Source organism: Mus pahari, chromosome X (genome assembly GCF_900095145.1).
Source record: "Mus pahari chromosome X, PAHARI_EIJ_v1.1, whole genome shotgun sequence".
NCBI lineage: Eukaryota > Metazoa > Chordata > Mammalia > Rodentia > Muridae > Mus > Mus pahari.
The window spans coordinates 59,934,490-59,955,968 of record NC_034613.1 but is presented as its reverse complement, the minus strand read 5'-3'; the positions used below and the strand labels follow the sequence as shown (position 1 = coordinate 59,955,968).

General features: G+C 42.0%; 1 protein-coding gene across 2 annotated transcripts in view; it reads right to left on the bottom strand.

Annotated features, from left to right (window-relative positions):
* Positions 1–370: 370 nt before the first annotated feature.
* Positions 371–21,479, bottom strand: part of Mamld1 (mastermind like domain containing 1) — a 106,877-nt gene continuing 85,768 nt past the window's right edge. Inside the window, exons 5-7 of one of the 2 annotated variants that reach the window (XM_021188003.2) lie at positions 7,932–8,181; positions 2,066–2,150; positions 371–460 (exon numbers count right to left, since the gene is read on the bottom strand). In XM_021188003.2, the coding sequence (XP_021043662.1) occupies positions 2,110–2,150; positions 7,932–8,181 (291 nt within the window). In that variant the 3' untranslated portion in view covers positions 371–460; positions 2,066–2,109. The remainder of the gene's footprint in view (positions 461–2,065; positions 2,151–7,931; positions 8,182–21,479) is intronic. The other variant, XM_021188004.2, reaches the window with a different exon arrangement.

Here is a 21,479-nt window from a genome sequence, read left to right as displayed (position 1 = left end):
AGAATTCTATTATCTACTTGGCTCAGGGGTGATTCCTTTGAAACTGGTGTGGCTACAGCTGCAGCTGCTACTGTCCAGACTGTATTACTGAACACTGAAGACATCATTGGCACACTGGGGAGACTGAATTGGTAGGAAGTCAAGGAGTGGCTGCCCAGGAGACTGATACAGAGCTTGGACAGGGGCACTTCTAAGGGCATGGCCTTGGCTTTGGGACAGACAGAGCCAAGACTATTCAGGGGATCCTGACCCAAGCCTGAGGAGATGGGAAATGGAAGGCCAGTGTTGATTTGCTGCTTCTTCAGAGTTGATGACAAAATACCCATGTGACTTATGGGTGGTAATATTCTTGGAATCCGATTGTCCTGAAGGAGCTCAGTTTTGGGTGGCATCTTTTGCTGGATGGATAGGGGTCTCTTCTTGGTTTGGTTACACTTGGAGATGACTTGTTCTTGTACTGCTGCATGGAAAGAGACATATGGATTAGTTGCAAAGGTGTCCTCTATTTGGGCTATGGTCACTGGGCAGGAGCTGCAGACACAATGTTGTCTCCATTCATACCCTTGACTATCTCTCCCAATCCCTCCCAACTTGCATTATTCCTTTGCTTGTAGCCTTGAATGAAGGCCTTGTGTACTCACAGCATCCTCTACAACAGTGGTTCTCAACCTTCCTCACACTGTGGCCCTTTAATATAGTTCCTCATGTAGTGAGCCTCAACAACAAAATTATTTTCATTGCTACTTCATAACTGTAATTTTGTTACTGTTAAGAATCATAATGTAAATATCTGATGTGCATAATAGTTGATATGCAACTCCTGTGAAAGGATAGGTCAACCCCAGAAAAGAGTCTTGACCCACAGGTTGAGAACCACTGCTCTACAAAGAGCAAGTAATGCTGGACTGAAATGCCAACTGAATTGACTGCCTCTTCATGTATATTAGAGGCTCTGTGAGGGGAGGTGCCATGACTACATTTACTCTAATATTCTGACACTCTCCATTCCTCAACAGACAGTTCCTATTTTGTAGAAGGCAGGCAGAGGTGAGGGAAGGCCTGGGGAAGAAAGCTCATCTTCTTAGACAACAGAGGGCAGAGCTTGCTTTAGTTTTTCCCTCTGATAAATGCAATACACAGGAGTGAGGAAAGAATTCTGTCCTCTCCAAAGTCCCACAGCCTAGGCAGTGTCAGCGTTCAGACTAGAGGCTCACATAGTTCCGATCTGAAGTGCAGTGGCAGTCTTTACTAAAGAGGGAAAACTAGGAAGTTTCATGACCTGGGCTGTCTGTGGTGGAGAAACAGGAAACTCCCTCTAGACCCAGTGCTTTAGTAGGAAGACAGTAGCTCTGCAGGTCAGCTGAGATGGAGCCTCCCTCCCTGCAGCATATCCCAAAAGCCCCTTGGTGCATCTGTGAGCTCCATGAAGCAGGAGCTAGGGTTTTCTGATTACTGTCAATAAATATCAATGACATTGATAGGTGTAATATAGGATAAGAATCCTTAGTTATCTGAGCAGGCCGTGGGAGTAACTCTGCTCCAGCACAACCAATATCTAGGGCAGAGTATCTCAAACCCCATACCTTCCAGAGATAATGACCATGAGATCCATTAGAAATAAATTGGAACATGTATGTTAGAGGGGAGAAACAGGTACAAAGGGACCTGTTTCGCAATGAAGGTGGGGTGATGGCGATTGCCTTTGGTAAGCCAAACAGATTGGGAGGCCGAGGCACAATGACAGCTGGAGTTTAAGAGCAGCCTGGGCTACAGAGTGAGACCCTATGTCCAGATAGTAATGAGCAACAGCAAGAACAACAGAACAGGGACCTTAAGGGATTGGACTTCATTTAATCTATCTGTTCACTTAAAGTAATACTGGAACCTTATGAGCAGTGCTCCCATTGGGTTGGATTGTGCTCTTAGAGGCAGGTGAATTACTCTCAGACCCCTATCTTGGGCACCACTCATGTGTCTTCCAGACTTCTTCCTGTTCACATGGCAGAAATGAACCAATGCTCCACCTCACTGGCTCTGTTGGCAAACACTGATCTTTTCTACTTACCTTGAAATTGAGTCATCTGCTGGGCGTTACACGCATTCTGCTGTTTAGGGGTCATTGCCATAGGACCGGATCTCTGCTTCTCTGGCTAAACAGAAGATGGAAAAGCCATATTAGATTACAGATACCAAGAAACACCAGCCTTGTATTGCTATGTAGGGACCTAGGACTTGACTTTGGTGCAGCAAAAGCATGAGTGGACACATCAACACACACTTGCATGCATGCCCCACCCTCCCAGCAAGACCCTACAAATAAACACAAAGAGTCTGCATTTGAATTAAGGAAACCAACTGCAACAGCATAGGATGAGGCAGGAGAGTGTCATAGCAAGAGTACACAGAAAAGCAGACATTTTGGAAGCCAGTCTGCTCAGGATGGGTCAGCAGTGAGATATGGTTGCCAAAAGAGCAAATGTCACATTAGGGTGCATTATTAGAAGCAAAGTATGAAGAAGGAGGGGGGTGACAGTTTTATACTACTCTGATTTGGCCAAACTATACCCATAGTACTAACAGGTATCTGGGCATGTCACTGTGGGAGCTTCAGAGAAAGTAACTATATCCAGAGGATGGTAAGCAATGGGGGATAGGGATAAATACTTCAAACTACACAGTCAAGGGAAGGCTGGTAAGCTGGGGTGCTAGGGCTTGAGTAGAGCACATTTTGGGCTATTTGGGCCAGTTTCTACAGGGCTTTCATGGAGTCCTGAACCTTGATGCAGATGTTCCTGGATAGTCACATGGTCAGATGGACATACCATCTCATACCAGGAGTAGCCATACACTCACTGGCCCGATTCAGAGTAGAGAGTGGGAGGAACTTCCTATCTTTATCTCCAAGTACGCTAAGTGTTCAGGTGGTAGAGGTCCTATTTCAGGGTCTCAGTCCCCACACCCAGTTTGGAATCAGGGGATTCCAAACCATGGGATTATGGGCAAAAATGTAGCCAGGCTACTGATGATGGCTGAAGGCCAGACATAGTGGCCACAGCTTGCTCTGAGCCCTTCATGTTGGCAGGACCTGACTATAACAGGTCAGGACTCACCCTCTTTTACCACCAACATTTCTCTCCCCTTCTCAAATAGTCTGTTGCAAATATGCCAACCATCAAAGGCAGCTGCCAGGAAGCACACACCCTTAGGTTACCTGCTGGCCTGGTGACCCCAGGTGCCAGATTGGATCTTAGGATATGGGATACCTGGGTAGGGCCAGTTTCTCCACCAAAATACTCCCAGAAGCCCTTCTTTGCAGTGAGATGGGCTGGTGGGGCAGTAAGTGGGGCGGAAGGCCAGTGCTTGGGAGTGTGCCCAGCTCACAAGCCTGGCAGCAGCTCCTGGCCTGAGTTCCTGCCAAAGCAGAGAGGACAAACACATGGCACAGAGGAGACTGACTACAGCATAAGAGATTTCCGAGACTGGGCTTTGCTTTTCTACTGTGCCCTTAGGCAGCTTCCTGTGGAGCTCTTGCCTCCTCTAGGACTGGGACTTTTGGGATGTGCTGCAGAGAGGGAGGTTCCATCTCAGCTGACCAGCAGAGCTACTTTCTTCCTACTAAAGCACTGGGTCTAGAGGGAGTTGGGTGGGGTGGATCTGTCTTACTGTCCGGAGCACTTCACACCCACTGTTTCCTGTCATGAGGCCATAACTCAGAGGCAGGGGGTCACATGACAAGCCCAGGCCAGTCCATCTGAATCTGCCTGAAGATTTTCTGGGTGGGTGACCACTTCTAAAGATGGCTCTTTCAGTTCTGTTTTTCCTCCCAGGGTTACCAGGTCCCCAGATTACTGATGCAACATGTGAGGTTCAAAAGAGATTAAGTGACAGCCCACAGCAACCTGGCTAGCAAGTACAATGCCTCTTTGATGTGGACCCAGTGCTCCACTCACTCCTGCCTGTAAGGCCACTGATGCCCACACCCATCTGGATTCCATCCCTGTCTGCTTCATTAGTTTTCAAGTATCAGTGTTGTCTGGGGCTAAGGGCAGGGTCAGATGGGGGCTAGGAGTGTGACCCAACAGAAATCAGGGTAGGGCAGAAAAATACAGAGAGGAAAATGGACAGGGAGAATATGTCCAGCAGCATTGGTAGGCAGAAAGAAAGGCTGACTTGAGGCAGCAGTCAAAGGATGGGATCCTAGTCCACCTGGCCTATCAGATAAGATAGAGTACTGTAGACCTGGGCCAGGTTCACAAGGATAAATAGGGTGCAGGGAAGTCTCTGTCCAAGAAAGAACATATCCTAGAGCCTCTGATGTGTCTAGGGGAAGCTTGGTTAGGGCCTAACAGGGCTTCCATGCTTGTCTGGATGCTGACAGCCAGCTCCATAAGACCCCTGGGTCTGTGTGTCCTCCATGAGCTGGCTCTTTGCCCTGAAGCTCCCACCAGGGTCCTGCAGTCCCTGGCAGAGGGCGGCAGGCATTCTCTCCAGGCCTCCAGAGGAGGCTGCTTCCTTTGTTTTGCAGACAAGGCTCCCATCCTTTGTTCTGAATCAATGTGCTACAAAGATAAGCCCCAAGAAAACAGTTGTTGCCTTTTGACACTGACAATTAAAGCCATAGGAAAATGGAGAAAACAGGAAATGACAAATGGTTTCAGTGACCAGGAGGAAATGGTGGCTGAGAATTGCTGCTTAGTGACAGTCCCTCTTGTGAGGGATAGCCCAGGTCTGGTGGCTTTTTCTAAGCACATATGGAGGGGTCATTACATGAGTCAAGTTTCCAGAACTGCAATTGTATGGGACACTGACCAGCAGGCTTTGTGGGAGCTCAAGGTTGTTTCTTTCATTTGTGGCTAAGCTAGGAAGCCTAGGGCCTGGACCAACAGAAAGTCTCAGGTAACTAAAGGCCCAGATCTTCCCCTGCAACACCCTTTCCTGGCCCTATTTAACCACATTCACCAACAGGTCCTGCCTTTCTGGAAACTTCATGCTGATACTCAAGAATCTGTAAACTGCCACTTGTCTCTGGGGCTTTTAGGACACTAGCTACTGCCTTAGCTTATGTGCCAAGCAGGAGAGAGGCAAAAGGTCTGGGATGCTCCAACGCTGCCATGGCCTATCAGCAGCACAGATCTCAACACAAAGCCTGCCAGAATTGAGCTTGTGCTACATCAGATCTAGTTAGCATCTTGATGTCTCCTGTGGCCCTCTGCCACAGCCTTGCTCTGCGCTCTCATTCTCAAAGAGGGAAAATCAGGTGTTACCAGCTCAACAGTAACACAAAGGGACTTACTCTCCAATGTGAGGGTAGGGTCATGGAAACCAGCAGGAATTAGATGTATGTCCCACAAAAGATCCCTGGGTTGTGGCCTGATTTGGACAAAAGTTACCTATCCTGTGATCTTCTCGAGATATAGAATATTGGGGGAGGGAAGAAGAGGATGATAAGAAAGAAAGAAAGAAAGAAAGAAAGAAAGAAAGAAAGAAAGAAAGAAAGAAAGAAAGAAAGAGCTGAGCGAGGAGGATAAGAATGGAGAGAATGGGGCAAAGGAAAGAGACCCTGATGAACAGGGGAGGAAGAGCAGGAGATGGGAGATTCCAGGGGCAGGAGAGGAAAGGAAAAGGGGAGGGAGGTGACAGAGAGAGATGAGGAAAAAGAAGGAAGAAGGGGAAAGGAGAAAGAGAGAAGAGGAGCTTGTTTTCTCTACAAGGCACCTCCCACCCACTGGCTCTTGCAGCAGGCACTGCCCTTTAAGTGTCCCCTATGGAAGCCAGCCGACTAGGCTACAGAAGGCACTCAGTTATTTGTTCCAAGGGTTAATGAGCTTTGGCATAGTGTGCCCATTGCTCCATAAGGAAAAGCATTTTCTTTCGTGGACTTGGGAAGCTGGACTTGAAAGCAACTACTCCATGCTTATCACTGTGAGGTCCCCCAATCCTATCTGTCTGAGCACACTACCTGGGAAGATAAGGCTTACAGAGTAACTCAACCAGTCACTTCAGCAGTCAGCTGATAAATATTTAATGCTGCTATGCTCAGGTCCAGACTGTGCCCACCATGTGGTTATTACTGAATGTTTCTATCAGTGTGGAGCTTACACTATGCAGGGGAATGGACAAGACACAGGTAGGTAGGTTGTCTTCTAAAGGCACTATGGCAAAGTGAAGGGACACTTAGTGGACAGGCATAAGTAGAGCCTTCAGGTCACACTATAACCACATGTGCCATACCATTTCTTTATTAGGCAAGATCCAGAGTAGTATTGGTCTATTGAGGTCATTCCGTGCCCCTCTGCATAAATGGCTGCAAGCTTCACTTAAATTGCTGGGGTTACCCTTAGAGCATTCTGAAGCCATCACCAGGGCTTCACAAAAGAAATGTCATAACAACTAAATAACAGAGCTTTGTGTAGATCATCTGTACCTTAGGGTTGTCTTTGCTCTTGACCAGAGCCTGTATAAGCCCCTCCTACCTAGTCTTGGTGGTTTCAGGGCTGGCCAATTCCTGCAGTCTTTGCTTTAAATGCTAGGGATGCTTCCCAGGCAGAGGAGACCTGTCTTTCTTCTGTCTCTGTACCTGAAACCTCTGGCTCACTCTGACCCATTGGCTGCAGTGAAGAGGGACTGAAAGGGAATGCAGACCTAAATCTCAGAGTGGAGAGATCTCCCTGAGCCTTCACTGCAGCATGAAAGGCACTGGACTAAGCATAGAATTTGTGGTGTTGGGAATAGGAATTCTTCAGGCAAGCTAGCAGGAATCTTCTCATGTGGCTTCTAAGGCCAAGGAAGAACTGGGCAGGGCTGGGTGAAAACATGATATTCAGAGTGAATGGAGTCTCCTGAGGTTTTGATAATTCAGTTTTCCTGGGAGCTTTGGGCTGGACAAAATTCTTCTGGTTTTAGCTGAAAAGGGGGGAAGCTAAGAAGTGCTGTGACTTCTAGGGAGAGAGAAATCGATAGCCCTTGACTGGAAAGCACAGCTTGTTCTTCCAGGCCAGGGTACATAGGATAAAGAGAACAAAGCTGTGTGTACTAAAGCAGAATTTCCATTAAAGGCCAGAATCTCTGGAGGTCCTTTCAGCTCGATGACCATCTTCTGCAGGTTTCTATACAGACAGGGCAGACATCCTGTGGGCATTGATATTTCATGCCTCGGAACAATAACTTTATGGTTCAAATGAAGTCTGCCAAGGCTGGTATCTATCACCTTACTCTCTGGGCCACTAAATGGGACTCTGAGATGTGTTGAGTCATTTCTTCTAGACTCTAGAATTGAGAGAGGTTGAGTCAAACTCATAGGTAGCTTTGGTAGGCTTGGCATAGATATTGAATCATGTCCCCCTAGACTGCCCATCCTTTTATGGCATGACCTAGATGCCTCCTTCTGGAGCATGACTCCTGAGTGAAGCCAAAGAATAAACTGGGATGTGGAGCCCATAGCAGAACACTATCACAAGATGGAGTGCCTAAATTTCCTGAATTCTCACTGGGTATCAGACAGACAGGCACTGGGTAGGAGATTTGGAGGTGTAGCCTGCCTTCTGGGACACAGGGTCAGGCAGGCAGGCAGGCAGGCAGGCAGGCAGGCAGGCAGGCAGGCAGGCAGGCAGGCAGGCAGGCAGTCAAGCATAGAAGCAAATGGGGTGTTAGAAAGTGGGTGTCAATGGGAGAGAGTTAAGGCCAAGGTGTTTGGACTATACTGCTTGCTTGAGCTCCTCACTTTGCCAAAGAATGCTAAGAAAAAAAGTAATCTAGAAGGCAGTAGAAATCCTTCCTAGATGTACAGAGCCCTGTGGGTTGCAAAGGGCCTACATTTCAGTGCTGTCACCTGAGTTCCTCTCAATCCCTGTGAGGCAAGGGGGCAGGCTGAGCAGGGGGTTGTGCCCCAGTTGACAGATGAGGAAAATGAGGCACGGGGGAAAGTGACTTACCTGCAGCATCGCAGCTAGGCAGTAGTGGAGCAGGCACCTGCCTCCAGGCCTTCGGATCCCAGCCGCCCCAGGGGGCTGCCTCTGAGGTGTTGTACGAGGAGGTGGAGGTGACTCGGGCAAGCTCAGGAGCAAAGGAGCTGCCTGGCAGGAAGGACTCACTCCCCAGGGCCTGGCGGGATGAGGGCTGTCGCCCGAGGCTGACATGGGAAGGCCTGGCTTCCCCAAGCTTGCAGGCTTTGTCTACATGAGTCTACAACAACCGATTGAACAATCCATCAGCTGTTTGGCCACAAAAGGCTTCTGACTGATTTTGTCACTGCCCTGACCAACTAATTGGAATGTTTAAGTGTGGTTATATACATCAACTGGTCTGGGGAAAGCAAAACTAAATATCTTTGTGCTCTTAGCTTGCTATGGGTCACAGACTCCTTTGAAGACCAGTTGGAAGGTATGGTATCTCTCCATAGAAAACGTACTTACCTTGTGACATCTCTTCCCCCCCCCCATAGTACCAATGATTATTTTAAATGCATTTTGGTTGATTTGGGAGAATACTTAATGCCCATAAAAGGACTTCATGTGAGTGATGTCCTGCCTTAAGCAATATTGACTTGTTAAAAGCAGGAATAAAGCTAAGTCAGATAGCTGATTTATTGACAATGACTTTGGCACCTTCAGATCCCTCCCATCCCTACCCAAACTTCATAACAGAGCACACAGTTTACCATGGCTTGTAGGCACTAGTGTGTAGATATGCTGAGGTGAGTGTAAAACCAGCCAAATCTGTGCCTCCTCCTCTCAGCCACATCCTGAGCTGCAGTCCTCACTACACCAGATCCCGGCAGGGTATTAAGGTTTTGGGGCTAGTGTGGGCACAAGATTCCTTGCCATCCTGTTTTACATGTCAGGGATTTCACTGTTTCTGAGTGTGTGAAATGCATGATCCAGTTCCTTCAGATACAACAATTAAAATAACCTTATCCTGATGCCCACATTGGCAAAAGCTTCACAACTTCAAGGAGGTGGTCAGTAGAGCCTTGTCTCCCTAACAAGCACACAAGCATCTAGCAGCAGCTATGTCTCAAAGGAGGGGGGAAGCCTGCATAATGGGGAGTGGTTCTTTTTTTATTTTTCCTGTGTCAAGCAATATCTCTTGTTTTTCATCCTTGAGCTATAAGTAGTCTACTGTGTCCACCCAGAAGCCCAATGGAAAGGGGAATATTCACTCCTTGAACAAAGCAAAAACATTTTGATGCATTCAACTCACTCTAAGAAACAGTGACCACCAATCAAGGAGAACTATTTCCAGTAGATGATATGTTATAGAAGTATGGGCTATACATATATTATTTGAAATAATAACAAAACCTACACTGGTACATTTATTGACCATTTATTTTGCTCTCAGGACTAAATAGAGGGCTTTAAACATTTGATCTCACTCTGTCCTTACAAATAGCTATCTATGAGGTAGGATCTATTATAGACCTTACTTTTCAGATGAGGATATGGAGGCCCAGAGAGATTAACTAAGTTGCCCAAAGTCACACAGCTATTTAGTACCAAAGGAAGATGTGGATATGGGTTTATTTCACCCCCAAATCCACATGTAGCATGTACTAAGTTTCTAGATTGTGATGTGGAAAATAATCCTTGAATTGGAAAGGTGTTATAGTGAAAGTACAGACAAGGTATGTCAGGGAAGGTTACAATAAATTTAAGATAAACTATACATATTTAAATATGGTAATAAGAAAATGACAAGCTGGACTATTTTAGAAATAATACATGTTCATTTAAAATAAACAGACTAGCAATTCCCTCTTAAGCTCAAGCATTCTTTACTGTTCCGATGACCTTTGGTATGCTAGCAAGCTAGCTTGCTGCCACTCTACTTGCGTAGCTCATCAAATTCCCATTTGTCCTTGGAGCAAGTTCATCAGGGTGAGACAGAGGAGGATTGGGAATTTCTAGAATTCACAATTCTTCATGCCTACTTGCTTAGCTCCTTGATAACTCTAAATACTATTCTATAGAAGTTTTGCAGAAACAAGTTCTCATGCGTCCTAGACTGTCCTCAAACTTCCTGAACCCACTATGTAGCTGAGGATGACCTTGAATTCTGATCTTCCATAATTCTACCTCCATAATTCTGGGATTATAGATGTGAGAGTGCAAATACTCCTTTAAACACTGGAGTGTGAAAAGTCCTGATATACATTTCTCGGGTTCTGAAACTTGTCCTACTCCATGATGAGATTGTGAAAGCCAGGCATTGGGTTTATTTATAGAGAATGAAAGGTTTGTTTGTTTTTTGTTTTTTGTTTTGTTTTGTTTTAGTTTCTTAGGAATTCTCTGTAACTTCATTTCTTGAAAAGTTTTAATGATGAAATTACTAATGAGTGGTCTTCTATTTACCCATAAGAGTTAGGAAATGACTAAGGAGTCATGGGAGAGGCTTTCAGTAGATAGAACACAGTTGATGCAAAGTAGAAACAAGGAATGATTGATCAAAAAGCATTTGAATGAGGTGGGGTATGGGAAGGCAAGGTGTCAGAGGGAGTATGGGGAGGGACAATATTAAAGACCTTTGAATAAACCATATGGAGACTTATCACTATAGAAAATTAGTAAAGTACACATACACACATATGGAATTTAAATTGAGTTACCCTATAATAGGGGATATATATATATATATATCCCCTATTATATATATATATATATCCCAAATAAATAAATAAATAAATATATATATATCCCAAATATATATATATATATATATATATATATATATATATATATATATATATATATAGGCTATCAAATAAAAGCCTAATGTCAGAGAGGGGTTACTTCTTTTTTAGTTGTGGGGTCCTATAGATTCCCAATAATTACTGGCAATCCCCATTACTCTTGGTTACTCTTCAGAAGTGGATGGTAAAACACAGTTCTTGAAGTTACCTGAGTTATGGAATCTGGAGAAATCAAGCTGGTACTGACCTGGAAGGATCATCCCTAATGACTAACATCCATAAGCTGGGAGTGCTACTAGAGGAGAAAAGGAATAAGTAATCTCATTCAGCTGTGGTTACTGTGAGCTTCAGCAGTAAGAGGCCTGGCAAGATACACCAACTGGAACAGGTGTTAGAATGTGGGACAACTACTTGCTGATTGGATTTAAGGCCTTTTTCATAAGGTGAAATTACCCCCCAGTACAGTTTATAATTGGTCCAAAATCTCATGGCTGGCAATGTTGTAGATCCTGGGGAAGAACCTACCACTAATTAGTCTGCTAAGTAGGCATAGTTTTAAAGGGTTCCCATAGATTAGTGCATTTCTTAACCCTCATTAGAGAAGCTTCCTTTTGTAATAGATGGTGATGAACACAGAGACATACACCTGGTTAACATAGAGAGAATATGAGACTTGAATACATAGACTTAAATGCAATATCTATATCATACTCCTTCCTCCAAATCCTAGAGTGGAAGATTGTAACAGAAAAGGTAGTAGATGATTATAGGGAAACAGAGTTTTCCAGACATAACAGGGCAGTCACTCACATGAACTCACAGTAGCTGTGAGTACATGCACAAGACCTGTGTAAGTTCTACACATGCACATGCAGGCAATACCAAGTAAACTTCATGGGTTAAAAAAAAAGGAGTATGTGATACTGGAAGTGAACAGTATTGGTGGAGTCAGGGGAGGAATTAGCAGTCAGAATAGGGGTAGATGTGATCACATCATATTATGTACATGCATGAAATTCTCAGACAATAAAGAGGAAAAACAGAAAGAAATGGACCTCCATCAGCATTACCATATGCTTTCAGTGCTTCAGTAGTCCATCAGGCAGAGAAGTCTGCAAATGGCAGATGGAAGCTACTCCAGCAGATATTCAGTGCAGCCCTATTACAGCAGCACAATCATGAGTGGCCTGAAGTACTCATTCAGGTGAAGCAAGATAGGAACAGACACTTTGAAAATCTCTATCACTCCCAGTCAAAACACAAAGGGAGGCAAAGGAAGGCATACTCTCCTCTAAGTGGGTCTCACATGTAACAGTAGATTAATCTTATGCCTAGAAACCTCTGGGAGTTAAAATGTCCCTAACAATCTTCTTTCTTTGGATCACAGTGTTAGATTATGTGGTGCAGTTTCTGTTCTCCATTAAAAAAAAGGCAGAAAACACACACCTTAGCTACACAGAAGTCTTCTGGGTCAGTAACAGGCAAAATTGAATGGCATCTCTTTCTCTCCTGATTGCAGCTAGCTCAAACACCTGTGGTGAGCAAGTAGCCTGGCTGAGCCAGGGTCTGAGATTTAAAAAAGTCTAGGCTTTTAATCATTATGCTTCAAGATGAGGCAGTCTCCTCACAACTTCATGTTTCCTTGGTGTATGTCTTCTTGCTGGACAGAGCAAGCACTGCTTCTAGGCCCTGGGCTTCCAGGGGAGACATCCAATTGACAGTCAAGTTCAGACAACTAAGGAAGGGAGAGGCAGGATTTCCTTTGGAGACTTCCTGATTGAAAGAGCAAGTCTAATGAATGCATCTAAATTCACTCTCTCTCAAATACTGATGAAACTACAGCCAGTCTCTGTTGTTAATTTTGTTTTAAAAAATAAATTCCCATCAGGAAAGGAAGTACATAAGAGGAGATAATAGCATCATAATTAGTGAGGCTAAAAACAGACCTGGACAGGTAGGTGCCACTATAGCTACTACAGAAGAGAAAGAAAAGCAAGAGGACTGCATAGACCCAAAGTCTCGGGGTAATTTGGGATGCATAGCCAGAACACTTTTGGAAACAATAGTAACACTACCAACAAATAAAGCCCCAAAACAGAGCAAAGCAGCCTCAAGGATGGTGAATTGCAAAGCAGCAGACCATAGAACATGCTCTAGGAGACTCTGATAGTCTGGTACTAGGTGGTGACAGGGATGGGGAGGTGGCCAACAAAACCCACATGGGCTGAAAGGTGTTGAAGAAATAAGCAGGCCTCTACATTCATGGGGGTGTGCCTATCTCCAGCCCTGGCAGACATGAGGCTTGAGCCTTTGCTTGCCCCATCTCTTTTGTACACCTAGAATTCTGTCCACAATTCTGCCACATGTCCCAACAGTGAGGTGGGAACTTAGCTCTCCCTTCCCGCTAAAACCAAGCTGAGGACAAAGTAGTACTGGAAAAGCTGAGCTTTCTTTCTTCTGGAGGCATTTAGCTAGTAGTGGCCCGTGACTTCTTTTAGCAGAGTGTGGTGGTACATTCTTCTGATACTTAGCACTTGGGATCTGAGTAAGGAGGATTGCCATGAGTCTGTAGCCAGTCTGAGCTACAGAGTGAGATGCTACCAAAGAACAAAACCAACCACCCACCCACCCAACCACCCACCCACACAACATCAGTAAGTCGTGAAACTATCCAGAACAGAATGGGAATTATGGCAGTTGTGGTGTGTGGAGTGTGATCATAAGGAACAGCAGTTGGTTTCTTCACCTGACCATGGGTACAAACAAGTTCTCTACTTTTCACTTTCTTGTTATTCAGTGTACAAAGATCTTCCACACCTTTCCACACCATGCCATGTTTCGTAATGAAGGAGGAAAAGTTTTATATGTAGGCTGATAGCAATATGCTAATGAGAAATATACATATTTTTTATATGGGAAAATGCTATATTCTAGTATGTTAGCACGAGTTATTCTTTGGTTACTATATACTCATATTTACATATTTTATTATCCCTTGAGGTATGCAGCTTTTAAAAAATACTTTTGTGCATTTTCCAAGTTCAGTTCCAAAAGAAAAGATTACTTTTGCAATCAGAAAGCAACAAGCACAATAAAAAGCCCATAATGTCCTCATGTCAAAATAAATAAGGATGAGCACAAAGCCTGTCTTTTAAGGACCACGCGTGGAAGTCTAGATAGAAGACTGGTTATGCGAATGGAAACTATAGTATGCTCCTAACTCCTCAGAGTCTAGGGGTGCTTCTGGAGTTGTCTCTGGGAAGTCAGCACTAGGTGTGATCTTTCAGGAAAGAGTAGGTACCCAAGAAACTTCTCAGATAATTTGAATGTTTTATTTCTTCCTTTAGGTGGGGCAGATGTTTTATACTCTCTTTCACATCTACTGCAAACATTCTACAGCAGGTTTCCTTGAGAGTAAACCAAGAGTCCTAGTCCTGCAGTAGTAAAGAAAGTGCCATGTCAAAGGAACAACCCAAGTTTACAGAAAGCCATTAGAGTTTCAAAAGTCACTTTGGTATTTTCTGCTGCAAATCATTTGTCTCTCTGGAGCTACTCCATGTGCAGTATGTGTGTGATCAGGGCATGGACCTTAAAGCTGTGGGCCTCAAGTCTGCATGATAACGGCAAGAAGTTGGGAATGTGCCTGGCAGTGGCTCTCTCAGTTCAGGTCTCAATGACAATCAACTGATGATTAGGATATGGATCACCTTAATGTGAACCATTTGACCCAACAGCAGGCACTTTTCCTAGTCTGAAGCCAGGAATGGAAACAGGGAATGTATATCTAGGACATGCATGTGAAAGCAGGATCTATAGGATCACAGCAAAGGCTGTGAGTGACAGGAGCAGACAGTCTCCAGCACTGAGCTCTTCCAATGTCTGGTTCTCCCCAGGATTTACTAACTGAGACATATGACACCTTTGAGTTCCTCAAGGAGAGACACTGTACTGTCAACTTTCTGCCCAGGGCAGTGTTTTTTTCCAATGGTCTGTGTGTCTCATTCTCCACCACCTTCCATCTATTCCATTCAGCCTCGGGCTTCCATAGTGCTACTTATTTTCTTAGGTTCCCCCAGAGAAGCTGTAGTACACTCTAGCATGCTTGTAGCAAAGTTAGCATTTACTGAGTTGAGAATCACTACAATTAATCCGGTGGTGGCAGTCAATGGAGTGGGCAGCAAAAAAGAATAGCTACTACCTATCCCCTAACCTTGGCCAGCCCATGTATCTGCAAATCAGTATTCTCAGATGGGTCTTTAGAAGCATGGTTTGAGGCATAGATGTGAATCCTAATCAGGGTAGATCTGTGGTTTGAACTAACACAGGCTGAGATATGGAACTGATTACTCCTACACAAGATGGGATAGGTCCTTGCTGTGAGATTGTCATAAGCCTAAGTGAACAATGGAGCCTATTTTCACAGCACAATCTTACCCTCAGACAGCAGAGCAAGGCCCAAGAGCCCATTCATTAGAGGTAGGTCAGGGCATTAAGCAGAAAACCTCGTTATCAAAGTTTATGCTAAACTGATAAAACTTCACCATGGGCAGCTACTAAAGACCTGTAGACAGAGCATTTGGAATAGCTCTAGTGCTTGGTGAAGATGTCTAGCCTGAGCCTGCCAGATATTTATTCTAGACAGCATTGCCTGTAGTGAGATGCAGTCATCTAGAGACATGTGTCTACCTCAATAAAAAATGGATCACAGAAGTGTGGGCTTTGGTTCTACCTTGGGATTATAATGATCTTAGCAGGTTGTGGGTTTGGGGTATGAAACAACATAATAGTATAAATAGCCACAGGTATGACGACCTAGAAACCTGAGGCTGGTCCATTTATAAGACGTTCTGGAACCATGCAGAATCTTAGTGTATAATGATAGGCTAGTAACTACCCTGGCCCCAGAGAATAACTTGTTGAGACATACTATTTTTTTTGGTATTTCCCTTTTCTTTCACAACTCTATTTTCATTATATTTTCAAGTGAATTTTTTGTGCATGTATGTGTATATGTGTGGGTGTGTTCATTCTACAGCACATATACAGATATCACAGGTCAACCTGTTGGAGTCAGTTCTATCCTTCTACCACATAGGACCTGGGAGTTGATCTCAAGTTGTCAGACTTGATGACAAACACCTTTACTAGCGGTGCCATCTCTCTGGTCCTCTCCCGTTCCTTCTTAAGAAATGCCAATAGTTTATTTGGGACAAACCAGCATGCGGATTGCCATATAGTCCTAAAAATGTTGACAACACATCCACCGCAGACTCTCAGCAAATTTGTGCCTGGGTGTTATTCAGTGCCAAAACAATGGAAGTAACTTCAGGCTCCGAGAAAGTAAGCAGCCTGCTTAGAATTTCTTTTAAGATAGGCACAACTAAAGCTGTTATAAATAATGAACCCTTCAATGTCAGGGTGATACCACATGCAACAAGCATCAAGGGCTTTCAGGAAAATATAATTTCACTTAGTATTGAAAATAAGGTACCAGAAGCTAATCAAATAGCAATCAGTATAGGATATAGCTTAGATAGAGCAGAGCATTTACAACAGTTGTTTAAAGTTTAAAGAAACATGTTGATAATCTAATAAGGAAACTTAACAAAGGATGGGAGCAATTAAAAATTGAACAGAGATTCTTGAGCTGAAAAATACATTCAGCAAAATTAACAACAACAACAACAACAACAACAACAACAACAACAGCAGCAGCAACAACAACAACACTATGGAAGAGACCAAAAGCAGGGTAAACCAGACAGAAGTCAGCTTGAATATAGGTGACTTGAAAATAGACATTCGGAATGAAGAAAGCTTGTGAAAACTCTGGACAGTATGAAAAGAGCAAATATTTGGTTGTTCAAGAAAAGACCTGAGAAGGGCAAAGGAGTGGACAGTTTATAAAAAGTGATAATAACACCAGAACATTTTCCAGCCCTTGAGAAGGGTTCAAATATACAGGTAGCGAAAAGCCAAATGGCACTTGGCAAATTTAACTCAATTTTGTCTACCCTTATAACCAAGGATTCAAACGGTGAGGAGATTTTCATAGTACTAAAAATCTGTAAGCTGAATGTATTATCCCCAGTAGAGTTATCTTTTCTAGAGAAGGAAGAAGGGATAAAGGCATTCCCAAGCAGAAGCTGAGAGTAGATCTTTCTGAGCCCCTTTACACAAGCAAACACTAAAGCAAAAGATACTAATGAGTGAAAATTCAATATGGGAAGGCATCCAACTCACAAGAAAGAGTAATTATAGAAACTGAGAATTATCTAATGCTGTAAGCATGGTGCATAAATTATTCATAGCTTTAGTATGAAGACTAAAGCAAAAATGAAAATATGAATACATTAATATACTAAAAGATGAGGAATATAAAAAACATAAGGTAGAGTGTTAAAAATTCAAAACCTGAGGAGAAATGAAGTGCACATGGAGAGCATTCTTATTAGTATATATTTTTTTTACTGTTTTGATTCTGTTGTTATCTTTACAACCAAATGAAGTTGCTAACATTTAGAAAATAAATTATTTTTATATGCCTCATAGTAGTCACAAGTTAAGTATATGTAATAGGAAACTCAAATATTATAAGTGGTGGATCAAATGCATGACTAGAACAATTTGCTTAACACAAAGGAAGACTGAGAGAGATGGGGAAAATGGACTACAATACAATTATAAAATAACTTTAAATAACACTGCTAGTAAGATCTTATACTAGTATTTTGAAAGTAAATGGGAAAATTATCAAATTAAAACACATAGAGTAACTAGATAGATAAAAATGAACGACCCAATCATATATTGGTTAAAATAAACTAATTTATATTTAAGAATGCACATATCTTAGAAAAGAAGGAATGAGATAGGAAATTTTCATGTAAAAGGGATTCTACAAAAGGAGAAGCAGCCATACTTATGTGAAACAAAATAGATTTAAAATCCAAAACAGTGAAAAGAGATAAAGGAAGGTTATTTTATAGTGTATAAAGGGGTTTGGAGCTCGTTAACATCCAGACTCATTAGTTGAAGGCTCTGTCTCCAGCTCATGGTGCTTTGGAAGGTGGCAGAGATTTAGGACATAGAACATAGTTATAGGGATTTAGGGATTTAGGTCAATGTGTGTGTGTGTGTGTGTGTGTGTGTGTGTGTGTGTGTGTGTGTGTGTGTGTGTATTGGGGATGTTCTTGAAGGCATTTTGGAAACTATGAGCCAAAATAAATCTCCTCATTTTAGGTTATCTCTAGTATTTTGGTACAGTGACAAAAAGCTGATGAACATATGCACTGGATATCTGAATGTACAAATGTATAGTCCAAAGTTTAATAGACCTAGAGGGAGAGATAGACTCCAATACAATAATAATCAGAGACATTAATACTTGACTTCCAGCAATGGATAGATCATCTAAATGGAGAATCAAGAAATAGGTGGCCAAGTTAAATTTCAGCTGAGAACAAATAGACCCAACAAATAGTTATAAAACACCCCATTCTGACAGCTACAGAATATGTATTTTTCTCTGTGCAGATATTATCTAGGATAGATTTAATAATAAAGGCTTTGGGTAGCATAGATTATACATGTAATAAAAACAGCCTCAATAAGTTTAGAAGAACTGAAATTGTATTGGTTATATTTTTTCTAATCATAATGTAAAAAGTCAGAAATCAAGAAAAAGAAAAAACATTGTAAACTATAAACAGGAGGAAATTAAATCACTTACTTTTGAATACCCATCAGAAAAGGAAGAAATAAAGAAGGAAAATTTTCATTTATTATTACTATTGTTGTTATTGTTATATGTGTATGAGTCTTTTGTCTGCATGTATGTCTCTGTACCATGTATGTGCAGTGCCCACAGAGGTCAGAAGAGTGCATAAAATACCTTGGATCTGGAGTTTCAGATGAGCCAAAATGTGGGTACTAGGAATAGAATCCAATTTTGGAAAGCAAACAATGCTCTTGACCACTGAGCCATTCTTCCTCCCATAAAGAATGGAATTTAAATGTTCATAAAACATGTGAAACAAAGATCTAGCCTATGGGATACAACAAAAGCATTACTGAGAGGGAAAGTTATAACCATCAAAACCCACATCAAAAAAGAGAAAAAAAATCTCTAATACTGTATCCAAGGAACTAGAAAAGCTAAAAGTAACTGAACCCAACATTAGACGGAAATAATTAAAACTCTGAGCAGGAAAAACCAACCAACCCAAAACAAAACAAAGCAAGCTTCCCAAATAAATGGAGACTAAGAAAATGCAATCGAAATGATCAATGGATCAAGGAGATAAAAGAGAACAGTGAGATGACTCCATGCTGGCTATCTTCCATGAGTCACATCATGCACACATAATAAAGAATAACAGTGACGACAACAATATTTCTAAAGAAGACAACACAGACAGTGAGGTAGGTTAAGAAAAGGAGACACACCAGGCAGTGGTGGTGCACGCCTTTAATTCCAGCACTTGGGAGGCAAAGGCAGGCGGATTTCTGAGTTCGAGGCTGGCCTGTTCTACAGGGTGAGTTCCAAGACAGCCAGGACTACATAGAGAAACCCTGTCCGGAAAAAAACAAAAAACAAGAGAGAGAGCGAGAGCGAGAGCGAGAGCGAGAGCGAGCGAGAGCGAGAGAGAGAGAGAAGAGAAAAGAAGACACAAACAAGTGAAATGTGAGATGTTACAACCAACACCCCAGAAATACAGAATTTGCATTATTCTGAATAACATGGTAAGAAATTTGGTAATTTAGAAAACAAATTCCTAGTAGACATATATATCTTACCAACATAGACTCAATCATGAAGAAATGGAAAATCTGAACAGACCAATAGCAAGTACAGAGATTGAACCAGTAATATAAATGTGCCATCAAAGAAAAACTAAGTACTACTTGGATTCATGGTTGAATTAAAACCAATTTTCTTAAGTTATTTAAAAAACAGAGGAAAAAGAAATTTTTCTAAACAAATTACATGGGACTAGAAATTCTCTGGTTCTAAACCAGATAAATTTCCCAAGAAAATAATATACCAAGAAGCCAATACATTTCATAAACACAGATATAAAAATCCTCAACAAAGTATCAGTATATGAATTCAACAGCACATTCAGAAGATATGATTCACATGGTCATAATCTTATGAAACTTATACCACAGATGAAAGGGATGTTTCAGTAAAAACAAATTAATAAACAATATACCACAACAACAGAAGAAAGGATAAACAGCATATGAATGTAGATAAAGCATGTGATAAAATTTGCATTAATTCATGATAAAAACATTGATCAAACTGGCCAGAAAAGAGACATACTTCTATATCACAAAGGCCATTCGTGATAAATCAGCATTAACTTACATGAAAATATTCTCTCTAAGTCTTTGCAACAAGGTAAGGGATAGCCACATTCACCATTTATTCTTTTAGGGGGTTGTTGTTGTTGTTGTTGTTGTTACCCAGGGTCATGTTACTTAGCCCAGGTTGGCTTTGAGCTCTCAATTCAGAAAGCTCTGCTTCTTAAGTGCTGAGACTCCAGTAATGCACATCTATATCTGGCCACTCTGTTCAAAATAGTCCTAGCTAGAGCACATCCAATTTGGAAAAGAAAGTCACTGTTTTCAAATGATATGATCTTACATATAGAAACTCCCAAAGCTATTTGTATACTAAATAAACTCACCAAAGTTGCAGCATATAAAAACAGCACACAAAAATGTGGCATTGTTATATACTAATGGTGAATTACTTGAAGTAGAAATCAAGAAATAAATCCCATATTCAGTAGATTAAAAAAGTTAACTATACACAAATTTAACTAAAGAGGTAAGAGATCTCTGTCATGAAACATTTTAAACATTGATGACAGAAACTGAATAGGAAAAATTAAATGACATTTTTTGTTTATAGATTGGAAGAGTCAGTGTTGTAAAAACTCTACTCTTAAGGAAGTCATTTAGATCCAATGTACCTTTATCAAAATGCAGGTGGTATGTAATCTTGATAGAATTAGCAAAAACAATCCTAAAGTTTGTATGGACTCACCCAAACCTACAAATGCCTACAGCTATCTTGATCAAAAAGAAAAACAGCAGGAGGGATTAATAGGCTAAAAAGTTACAGCAATTAAAGCAGCAAAACAACAAACACATAAACCAAGCAAACAATATAGAAACTATCAAAAATCTGTCTGTCTGTCTGTCTATCTGCCTGCCCCTCCCTCTCTCTTCCTACCTATTAAATCACTTATTATCTGTCGGTCTGTCATGCCTACCTATCTTCCTGTCTATGTCTTACTGATTTCCGACAAAAGTGATAAGAACGTACATTGGGGAAAAAACAGTCTTTTCAATAAATGGCATTAGGAAAACTCGGTATCTACCTCCAAAAATGCAGGCAAACCCCCAAGTTTCCAGAGTTATGAAAATCTAATTCAAAATGTATTAAAGTCTTAAGTGGGGCCTGGGGACATAACTCAATTGGTAGACTGCCTGCTTAACTCTCAGGAATCCCTGAATTCCATCCCTGACAATGTAAAAACTGGGCATGGGGTCATAAATTTGTAATCTTGACACTTGGGAGGTACAGGAGGTGGAGGAGCAGAAATTCAAGGTCATCTTTGGTTACATAGTGAGTTAGTGGCCAGCTCAAAAAATAAAAAAGGCTTCTTGTGTGTAAGACTTGAAATTATGAAACTATTATAATAAACATAAGGAGTTTCAGAAAACTTGATTTGGACAAAGATTTTTGGAGGGATAGGATCTAAAAGGCAAAGCC